Below are 12,500 nucleotides of genomic sequence, written 5' to 3' on the forward strand. Positions count from 1 at the left end.
AAAAAAAAAGAATTATGCAAAATGGTTTCTAATCGCATTCTTCGATAATTGTTATCATTAATCAAGGATATTCAAGATCTATTAGAAAATGTATTTAGGTCTCTATATCCCTCTCTCTCTCTTTATCTAGAACTAAAACACGTATAGTAGGTGATCTTCTGACGTCATATATGTATACGTATATACGTATACAACGAAAGATCTTATTATGTGCCCGGATGATTGTTGTAACAGATCGTGCGTATCTTCGATGGTCGACACCTGCAAATCATGACTCGTGTCATTGAATGATAATTTCATTCGTGTGACTCGTGCGTGCCACGAATCATGTGTATTGTTATAAGCTATAGGAAAATCCGTCTTATCATCAATGTTTTATATATATATATATATATTTTAATACATGTATTAAAATACATATATATTTTTTTAATACATGTATATATACGTTTATTAAAAAAAAAATATATGTATTAAAAAATATATCTATATAAAAAAAAATTATTTACACATACATACATATATATATATATATATATATATATATATCAAATACGTTATTAAAATTTAGCTATATATATCAACAACAATAACAAAAAAAAAAAAAAGAAAAAAAAGAAAAAGAAAATCTCTTAGCTGCGACTACTATTTTTATTATTTCTCCTTCGAGCTTTCTTTCCTTTCGTAAATCTTTTTTACTTGATCATTTAAATCCAATTAAATTTTATTGTCATTCGATTTATTCTTCAATTTTAATTCATCAATTTTGTCTTACATATTCTTTTTTTTTTTTTTATTATCGAAGATATAATACCAGATCCTTTTTTTTTTCCGTATTTATTTGGACGTATACTATGTATGTGGGTATGTTTCTTTTTGTATATTTCAGATGTGGCATAATCTGACGTGCGTCGACGATTTTCTAAACCGTGCCTTTCACAAGGTCGGTCTCGTGGTCGGCCATCATCCTGGTTATTTTGTCATCGTACCAACCCTCTTGGCCTGCATTTGCTTCACCGGATATCAAAGGATACACTACGAGATCGACCCGGAATATCTCTTCTCTCCGGTAGACGGTCCTGGCAAGACAGAGCGAGCTATAGTAGAACAATATTTCAAAGTCAATTATAGTCATCAGTTTAACGTCGGTCGTATCACCAGGCCAGGTATATTTCTTATCGATATTATATTTCAATGAAGGAGAAAGAAAGAAAGGAAAAAAAAAAAAAGAGAGAACAAATTAAATGAATCAATTTTCAAGTGATCATCCATCGACGAAATATGATTCGTTTTAATATTTTTATGTTTGAGAACCACTGCGGCGATGGACATTGATTGTATTTAGAATAGATACTATCGTTTGATAGTTTAATAAATGATTCATTTTAAATGTTACGAGTCAATGATTCATTTGATTATAGATTTGAAATTGGTGAAAGTTGATTCTTGACGACATTGAAATGAACAGATGATTTCGTTATCTTATTTTTTATATATTTATATGTATATATATAAAATATTATATACATGTATATTTATATATATATATATATATATATATATATATACGTTCTTTTTTAGTGATTTATTTTTTTATTAAATACTAACTCTATCTCCTTTCGTTCTCTCGTTAGGTCGATTCGGCCATGTAATAATTATTCCGAAAGACGGCGATCCGAATATGCTGCGAAGCGTGATTTGGAATGAATTGCGAGAGTTGGATCGAATAATACGAGAAGTTAAAGTTAAATACGAGGATGAAATATTCACCTACGAAGAAATTTGTGCACGTTGGCTCGACGAATGTTTTAATAACGACATTCTCAATCTTCATCACGTGATAGAGTAAGTGTCACCAAAATATGTACGCGATAAAAAAAAAAAAAAAAATAAAATAAAATAAAATAAAATAAAAATAAAAATGTCGAACAAATATAATTAGCAAATATATAAAGATCTTTAATAATACGTGCATATTTATTATAATCAATCTTAAAAGAGATAATTTTATTTATTTATTATTATTTTATTTTATTTCTTTTTTTTTTTTTTTTTTTTGTAATAATCGACGATAATCATTTCATCGATAACAAAATTATTTCTTTCCTTTCTTTTTATTTTCTTTTCTTTTATTTTTTTATTTTCATTATATCCGAATCAGAAGGAGCAGTGTCTAAAGCGCTTTTAGATACAACTTTTTTTATTCGTACCCGATGAAAATCCAAACGAGGATTCGATTGGGATCCAAGCGAGGGTCCAATCGATGACATTTATTTTTTTTTTTAAATATATCCAAAACTTGTTTTTGGAAATGTTTTTTTCATTGTATTCGATCAAGTAATGTCCAAGGAAGGATATATTTTTTCTCGTTGTCTTTTTGCTGTTGTTTTTAATTAGAATCCAAGCAGTTCGAATTGTTTTGTTTTGTTTTTTTGTTTTTTCTCCAGGGACGTAGAAAATAGGGAGCTCAACCTGACGTTTCCGGTGATGTTCAATCCTGTGACATGGGACGCCCATCTATTTCCCGTTTTCTTTGGTGGTAGTGTCATCAGCGAAGATCTAACGATCGAGTCGGTGCCTTCGGTCCAGCTCGCCTACTTCATCACCGTCGACAACCCACGGCAAGATGCTATGTGAGTTCATTGAACCCCCTCCTACCTCTCCCCTCCTTATCTCAGTCACAGCAGTGCAAACATGTTTAACGCGAATAAGTGACAATCCGTGAGAGATTTATCATGTCCAGGGTCTAACCAAAGAAATCGAAGTCCTTCTCGAACTTACATCAGCGCAAAGCGAGACCAAATCGTCGTTTCGTCTTGACGCTTTCAAAATTTACGTTACACGACTTGTGCTTACCTAACCGAGAGAAAAAGAAAAAAAAAAAAAAAGAAAAGAAGAAGAAGAAGAAAAAGAAAAGATTCGTCGTACGATTTCACTATTCCGATATCAAGGATGATTACCAAATCTACTTTCTACGAATCGTATCCTACGATCGACTTTAGGGTTTTTCAGGTCAACCAAGAACCTACTAAATTGTATATTTTAATCGTTAACAGTTAAAATTTTCACATGGAATATCTGGACCCAGTTAGAAAGCATAACTGTGTTTTTTGTTGCGTTAACCGCACGCGGTACGCGTTAAGAAAAAGATCTTAATGGTTTTCTAACTTTATATGCTCTTTGATCGGTTGAAAAAAAGAAACAGTAAAGGATAGAAAGGAAATTCGTATACCAATTAAGGAAGAGATATAACTTTCTTGAGAGAAGAGAGAAAGAAAGAAAGAAAGAGGAAATAACGTCTTCGTGTATACCTCTCAGAGATATCACCATTTTTTCTTTTTCTTGTTCTTCTTCTTCTTCTTCTTTTTTTTTTTTGCGATTTTAAATAATGACACTGCGAATATTACAGTTTGAGAGTTTTTCAATCCATCCATAAAAATGATCCATGGAATGATCATAAAACGATCAGAGTTAACGACGATTAAGTGGTCGCAAAACTCTTGTTTTATTGCTTCAAATATATATATATATATATATATATATATATATATATATACACACATTTTATTTTATTATTGAAATTTTATATTTTTATTTTATATATAAATATATACAGTGGCGCCGCCTGGGAGGAAGCCTTTTTAAACATAGTTGGCGAGGCTGAGGATAGCGGTATTTTCAAACATATAAGTACCGCGCGATTTGCCTCGAGGACATTGGAATTAGAGTTGGAGGCAAATACGAAAACAATTGTCCCGTATTTCTCGAGCACGTTCGCAGTGATGGGCATCTTTTCCGTGGTGACCTGCATGATGACCGACTGGGTACGAAGCAAACCTTGGCTTGGCCTTCTTGGGAACGTGTCCGCCGGTATGGCGACCGTTGCCGCTTTTGGACTTTGCATGTACCTAGGAGTCGATTTCATCGGTCTCAATCTTGCTGCGCCCTTTTTAATGATTGGTGAGATATCAATATTTAAAAAAAAAATTTTTTTTCTATTTTTAAGTTCTTCTTTCTTTTTTTTATGATAGTATGAAAAGAAAAAAAAAAAGAGAGAGAGAAATTGATCGATTGGATGATCAATGTTTGTACGTTGTTCACATTTTGTTGAGGTTCATTTGTGTCAAGAGTTAGGGTATATTATATATAGTTAGGATATATATTATATAATAAAATATATATATATATATAGTTATTTATATTATATCATATATATCATATTATATATATTACATTATATTATATGTTTATATATATTATATAATATTATATTATATTTATAATTAATAATTTCTTTATATTGCTATAATATTTATTATAAAAAATATATTATTGTTTATCATATTATGTTAATATTATATATATATATATTTTAATTTAACTAAAAATTATTATATATATATATATATATATATATATATATATATTATAAATGAGATATAACGAGCTTAATAGGGTTTAGTCGAGCCATGACGTGGCGGCATTAGGTTCGTAATAACATTCGCTTAGGGAATAGCAATTCGCGGCAAGTTCGAACTCACGTTAGTAAAGCGAGCGCGCATAGTAATTACGGTTTCCACGCGACGAGAGGTTTAAAGGATGAGGATGAAAATCGAACATCAAAGTTATATTCGTACTCTCTCTCTCTCTCTCTCTCTCTCTCTCTCTTTCTCTTTCTTTCTTTTTCTTTTTCTCTCTCTTTCTCTCTCTTTCTCTCAACGCGATAGAAAAATATTGTTTTTATGACCTATAATCAGTCGAACAGTGACATCGGCCGCTTGTGCAATATTCACGCCTCATCTTCTTCGTTAATTTTGTTTTTTTTTTTTTCGATTTATATATAGCCAAGCGTAACAAATGTGATTTCTTTTTGGATTAGTTACGCACGATTAGGGGTTAGAAATAGATCATTTAAATTAGATTATTGTTTACAACTTTTTTTTACGACTTTTCAATATATATATATATATATATAACTTTCATATAATAATAATAATGTATTATTATTACCAAAGGTTAAAATTCTCCATTAGAAATTTCAAGATGGCTGACTGTGTTATTACATTAATGAAACGAGTACGCTTTCAAATCTTTGATTAGTTGTGAATATGTATAATGATACGAGGTTATTAGCGAGTAGAATTTAGTATTAATTAGAATTCGTATTTTGTTCGATTACATTTACTCATTTATTATTTTTTTTCCCTTTTCTTTTTTTCTCTTTTTTTTTTTTCTTATTCACGTAGGATCGATAAGAAGAAGAGTGATAGATACATACGTATATGTCCGATAACTGAGATGACTTATCTCGTAATATAAATGAAATTTATATTACGAAATATAAGCCAACGTTGGAATAGTTTAATAATCCATATGAAAGAGCTATGTGGAAGCTCAGTTAGCTAGATGGATTTTCAAAGTAGGAAGTCATTAGAGAAATAGTTTATATTACTGTATGGTAATATAGCAATTAGAGATCACAGTATATTGAGATTAAAAACTGTACTCGAGGAATACGAAAAAAATTGCTTTTAGGAAAATGTGTGTGTGTGTGTGTGTGTATCTATATTAAAAAAAAATTTCATTATACCGAGTGGACCGAAACTTCATCGACGATATTAAAACTCAATTATTTCCTTTCGAGACTTTTTGGGTTAATTATTTTACGAATTATAATAAATTTCCAGGGCTTGTTATTTTACAATGGAGGTAAAAGAAAAAGAAATAAAAGGGAAAGGAAATTTATACGAATTAATGTCTAATTAAGAAAATTGAACTAATTGTGATTTTTCGATATTCCTAAAGACTATTTCAAACAGGAGGAACCATTTTGCAATTGACGCTATAATTATATTTTTCTTTTTTTTTCGTTTATTCGTAAGAAAAGTGAAGGATCATATAATTTCGATATTAACGTCTCTCTATCGTTTTCTTTTTTTTTTTTTTTTTTTTTTTTTTAATTATATTTATTTATTTATTTTTTTTTCTTTTATTCCTTTATCAGAGATAACGTCGAAAAGTTTAATTACTAGTCAACGCATTTCTTCGTATGCATGTGTTATAAGTATATCGAATTACGTGACTTTTCGATCAAGCGACGTTAATTAAACATTCCACGTGTGCTCACTTCGATGAAATAACTTAATTTTTTTCTTCTCATTGCGGTCAAACTTTTTATTGTCATTCAAATCGTCGACTTTAGCGGCGAAGAGTTTCTTTTTTAATCTTCTTTTTGTTTTTTTTTTTTTTTTTTTGTTTAATCACGAATAAAATTATCATACGATTTAAACGAAACCAATGATTGATTCACGTGAAGTCGCGTGATGTCTTATCATAAAATACTGACGCATGATGGTTTATCATGAAAATTACGTGTACGCATTGCACAAAGCCGATAATCCCGTAAGAATAAATAAATATATTTACGATGAAAGCAAAAGATTTTCGTTTGTCGGATAAAGAAAAAATAAAAAATAAAAAATAGGAATTATAAACTAAAAAAAAAAAAAAACACACATACACACACAAATAATAATAATTATTATATTTATTGGAAGGAGAATATAATTGGAAATAAAATAAAAATTCTGTTTTCATCTTTTTCTTTTTGGTTTTTTTGTCGATGAATGTAGAAACTTCATTAGAATCAAGAGAATATGCAATTTTTTGACGTTATTGATTTGATTCGAATCAAATCGAATCGTCTAACAATAGAGTTCAGAAATTATATTACGATTTGAAGATAAATAAGAGTTTTAAAATCAATAAGAAGAAAATTGTGATTCAACCCTTATTTCTTACCGAAAGAAGATGGGTTGGTTGGGTCGTCTATATTATTACAAATACAAATACGATCCGATAACTTAACACGAAGAATTTCGAAACGCGTAATGTGTAATACGAATACTATATCGTTATAGAATATTTGATAGTAATAACTTTAACAACGATGGTGGACGGATTAGGGTAATTTCGTCGTTAGGCAATGGTTGCTAATGATCGTCATTTTTCGAGGACATCGAGCCGAAATAATACGTAAGTAGTAAGTAGTTCTGCCTACTACTCGTCGTCGGCTTTCTTCCGTCGTTTGAAGTTTTCGCAGTCGGGATCGGTCGATCGGATCGAATGCAATTATTTAAAGAAGTGAAAGAGAAAGAGAAAGAGAAAGAGATGGAAATAAATCGACTTTATTTTCTGTCGAACGCATGCGAGCGCAACGGAAAGGGAAAAGTCTTCAGAAAAAAAAATAGATAGATAGATAAATAGATAAATAGATAAATAGATAGATGAATAGATAGATAGATAGATAGAGAGAGAGAGAGAGACTTCCGCTTTTCACATAATTTCGTTGTAAATATGTGTGTGTGTATATATATATATATATATGTATTATATGTGTATATGCAGATTGATAGTACATCTATCGTTAGAAAAAGATATATTATAGCTAACAACTTTTGTGTGTTTGTGTGTGGGTAATAGATTGAAAAATAGATTTTATATATATATATATATTTATGTATGTATGTATTTATGTATGTACGTACGTATGTATATATGTATATATATAAAAGATTGAAAGATAGATTATAACAAATTTTATATATATATATATTTATATATATGACTATATAACAAATTGATAGTAAGATGAAAGATTGAAACAATAAGTAATTTAAGAGCAATTTCACACAAGCGATCGTCGATATTTTTTTTTTTTCTTTCTTTTTTTTTTTACTCCAGTCAAGAGAAACATCTTATTCCATTCAGTTCTGTACAGATAAATCATCAATTTTACGCTTTCATTTATATATATTTATTTTATATTTTTATCGAAAACTTTAGATTAAAAAATTGTACATCATTCGACGTTAAAAAAATCGACATCGTACATTTTCTCTCTTTAGTTTCTTAATAATAATTTCGATTCAATAATTTTTCAAATTTCTCCTTTCGTTTCATTTCTTTTTCTTCTTTTTTTTTTTTTTTTTCCCTTAAGATTCGAATATAAAAAAGGGATATAAAAAAAGAGACAAAAGTTCGAATCACGATTTTATCGTTAAACGTAGAATATGTAGAATAGTTATCGTAAATCGTTATTTTAAAAGCTTTCTCTTGGTTGTCGAGCTTTCCAAACTGAATAAAAGCTTCTTCGAAGCTTCTTCGAAAAGCACGGACGGCTTTTAAATATGTCTCGTTCTCTCTCTCTCTCTCTCTCTCTCTCTCTCTCTCTCTCTCTCTCTCTCCTTCACTATTTCTCTCTCTTTTCCCGTTTTTAAATTCCCGACGCGTTGACTCACGGAAAATACGTTATTTCACATCGATCCGATGAAATCCTCGATGGTTTCTCTCTCTCTCTCTTTTTTTTTCTAAGAGTTCTTTTTTAAAAATCATTGTAATTCAAAGTTACCGTCTTCCTTTTATCGATCCGATGTAAATGTGCCTCGAACGAATAATCTAACTGAGTACGAAAATACGTAACGCTTCCACGAAGATAACGTGTAAGATTATTTTACGTAAGATTCGAGGATAACGGAAAGTCTATTGTCGAGACGCCATTTTCCTTGGCGCCTTGGTCACGCGTTCTCTTCTTAAAACAAAATTGCCGACATTTTGAATAGATCGGAATTTTTTTTCTTTTCTTGATAAAAATCCGACTTGGTAAAACAAAATTTCTTAAACTCGTTATCGATTGAATAAATTTTGTATAAATAAGAATTAATTTTCTGAACGATCCGTCTAATTTGAATCTGATCTTATATAATCCATCTAATTTAAATAGATAAACGTAATGTAAGAAATATTTCACACGAGCTTCTTTCAAATTTTATTCGTTTAAATCGAATCATCATTTTATTTTTTATTATTAATTCTATATCCTTATTAAAATTGATTTTGAAATAGAAGTTATTGAACTCTTCATCGATCGAATAAATTTCTAACGTAGAGAGAGATTATTTTTTTTTTCAACGATCCGTCTAATTGGAATCTAATGATGAATGGATAATAATATACAAATATACACGATCGTTTCGAAAATTTTACTGATCATAATTGAATCGTTAATTTTCATTATCGTTCTTCATAATAAAATATCAAATCGATTTTATCGTTAAATTAATCGAAATAAATTTACTCGAAATGATTTTTATTACGACATATATATATATATATATATATTTATTTATTTAAGGACGATATATATATATAAAAAAAAAGACAAGAAAGGAAAAAAAAGAATTCGATTGATTGCGAGAACATTGTTCAAAAGTTGATTGCAATCAAAGAATATTTATAACCTAGTTACAAATATTTACCAACATAAAATAGATACATAAAATCAAATCGTACGATATAACATAGGGTGTAATTAATTAAAAGCCCAATTAAGCTGTTGACCCCTTTGACGATACGGACAGAAGCACAACGAGTATTTTCGTCTGCTAGCGAAATCAAATGAAATAATAGATAGGTTTGTAAATGCGATTGTCTGATTAAATGGATCTCTTCGCGTTAAATAATTGATAGGATATATATATATATATATGTATATGTATATATATATATATATATATATATATATATATATCGTATTATAGGTGATTCTACATTCTATAAAATAGTTTTCTTTTCTTTCAATTCTTTTTTTTTTTTTCATTTTTTTATTTTCAACTTTCGCCTCTTTTTATTTAGTTTAATTCGTGGAGACACATTTACGTTTTTGTTTCAAGATATTTATTCGTAACGAAGTTACAAGGATTAGAACATATTGCTAAAGAAAATGTTCAAATGATAATTAGAAAAAAGAATTTTTGCCGATTCATTTGAAGACGATACGAAGTATTTTATTTAATAAAAAAAAACACACACACACACACACACACATATATATATATATATATAAATATTATAAAAGGGAGTAAAATTGTATGAATGACTCGATTTCTATATTCATACTTGTTCAAGCTATTTCAACTTTTTTTCAACTTCTCTTTTTTCCCAAACTAGACAATCACGGTCCGAAATTATTCTTAAATGATATTAAAATAATATCGATTAATCTTTTTCAGATAAGAAAATCATTTAAGAACGTTCGACTCGTCTACGTATAATCTTTCATTTTCGATATAAGAATAAAAAATTCGATTTCAAATTTTTCGGAGAAATGAAATTACATTTAAGGGGAAGGAATTAAAAGATAATCGATTCACCCTAACTAATCTCCCTCTATGTATATACACATACATATGTACATAGTTATGTATATGTCTCGAACAAAATTTATCGTTCCCATCGTTAGAATAGACCGTAATAGAAGATATTAATATACCTACGTGGAAGTACGTTCGTCATATGCACGACATTGAATTGAATCATGTAATAAAGTAGTGACTCACTGAATCATCCCATCGAGTCAGTCAGTCAGTAAGTCAGTCAGTCAGTCAGTCAGTCAGTCAGTCAGTCAGTCAGATAATCAGACAGTCAGTCATTTTGTTCGAAACTTCTCGCCGTATAATTAATGCGATAATCATATGGTATATGTACACCATATATATACGATTCCATGATGAACGAACAAACCAAAAAAAAAAAAAGAAGAAGAACTAAGAAAAAAGAAAATAAAAATAATAAATAAAGGGAGGTTCGATGACAAATCTGTCGGAATATTGAACATCGTTGACCTGAGTCACGCGACAAGAATAGTTTGAGAATGATAATCATTTTAAAAACTAATTCCTTATGCTCTTAAATAATTTCAACGAAGACAAAGACAAAGGGGAAGGATGACAACGACGATGGCGCATACATTTATTATTTTCACAAATACGAGAGAGAGAGAGAGAGAGAGAGAGAGAGAGAGAGAGAGAGAGAGAGAGAGAGAGAGAGAGAGAGAGAGAGAGAGAGAGAGAGAGAGAGAGAGAGAGATTTATGAATAATCAATATGAACCAAAAACATCTTGACTTGTATTATTTAAAATACATCTATTTCGTGATTCATTCTTATTATTATTAATTAGCTCGTATTACATACGATACGTATATATATATATATATATATATATATATATATATATATATATATATATACAAAACAAATGAATCGAAACAGTAATAATAACAACAACAATAATAACAATAACAACAATAGTAATAATAATAATGAATAATGAATAATAAATAATGATTCTACGCATGATTATAGATATCGTATTAATACATTACCGTTTAAATAATAGATATGACTCGTTAGTCTCTCTCTCTCTCTCTCTCTCTCTCTTTCTCTCTCTCTTTCTCTTTCTCTTTCTCTCTTTCTTTATTGACACAATTATTCAATAATCGAATATATAACGATACTAATAACAATGATATCGAATGGTCTAATTACATACATTTACCTATGTATTTTATTTCATTATATTTTACTATAGATCAATACCCTTTGTTTGATTCAATCCCATTGTCAAAAGATATATGTCTATATACATATATATATATATATATATATGCTATCTGTATATGTACATATATATATGTATATGTGTGTGTGTATCTTGTATGTATCTTTCTTCTATTGATTTTGAAATGGAATTACATTTGATTAATTTATATAATCGTTTATATATATATATATATGTGTGTGTATGTGTACGTGTACCATATCTATATATTTTAGGTATTGGAATCGATGATACATTTGTAATGTTGGCTGCCTGGAGACGAACGTGTATTACCAAACCCGTACCTGAGAGAATGGCTCAAACCTTGAGCGAGGCTGCTGTGTCGATCACGATCACGTCTTTGACCGATATGATATCGTTCTTCATTGGTATTTTATCGCCATTTCCTTCGGTACAAATATTCTGCATTTATTCAGGTACTTAAATATGTAAATACTATTTGACGTTCATTTTAATTATTTACTTATTATATACATATATATATATATATATATATATATATATATATATATATATGTATATGTCTGTATTGCTGTACGCGTGTAAACACTTTGTTTTACTCGGTGTCCGTTAGTCCGTCCAGTAAGATGTTTTAAAAGATGTCCAGATACATACGAGAATCGTTCATTCACGTTTATAGTGAAAGTGTAAAGAGAACGTTGTATGTATTATATATTCTTACCAACAGACTTTCTTACACTCTCGCCATCTTTAACTTATCCAATATTATCTCCCATGTAGATATTTTTACAAGCATATGTATCTCTGTAATTGTAAAGAAATAACGTTGCTGTAAATGACGTCGAAGATTATTGCAATCTTGGAAACTTTTTGATTTTACACGCATTGAAACTGTGTTCTATAAGAATATATATGGATTTGTGTATTTACGGGTATATTTATGTAGAAGGAAAATAATTTATTTCAACAATTGTTATCGAAATAAGTACAAATAATGAGATTTAATCTCGCACTCTCTCGCACTAGAGAATTTATTTCTAATTTTAAAGGAAAGGAATGACGCGGGTTACGATTTATAAA

At 29.2% G+C, this 12,500-nt stretch overlaps 1 protein-coding gene across 3 annotated transcripts in view; it reads left to right on the top strand.

The window, feature by feature from the left end:
- Nucleotides 1-12,500, top strand: part of LOC122630661 (patched domain-containing protein 3) — a 51,263-nt gene that overhangs the window by 29,799 nt on the left and 8,964 nt on the right. For 2 of the 3 annotated variants that reach the window (XM_043815421.1, XM_043815420.1), the window contains 5 exons: nt 890-1,166; nt 1,635-1,845; nt 2,448-2,633; nt 3,617-3,960; nt 11,675-11,875. In XM_043815421.1, the coding sequence (XP_043671356.1) occupies nt 890-1,166; nt 1,635-1,845; nt 2,448-2,633; nt 3,617-3,960; nt 11,675-11,875 (1,219 nt within the window). Of the gene's footprint in view, nt 1-889; nt 1,201-1,261; nt 1,414-1,634; nt 1,846-2,447; nt 2,634-3,616; nt 3,961-11,674; nt 11,876-12,500 lie in introns of those variants that run through there. The other variant, XM_043815423.1, reaches the window with a different exon arrangement.

The sequence above is a fragment of the Vespula pensylvanica genome, chromosome 7 (assembly GCF_014466175.1).
Source record: "Vespula pensylvanica isolate Volc-1 chromosome 7, ASM1446617v1, whole genome shotgun sequence".
In the NCBI taxonomy this organism is placed as follows: Eukaryota; Metazoa; Arthropoda; class Insecta; order Hymenoptera; family Vespidae; genus Vespula; species Vespula pensylvanica.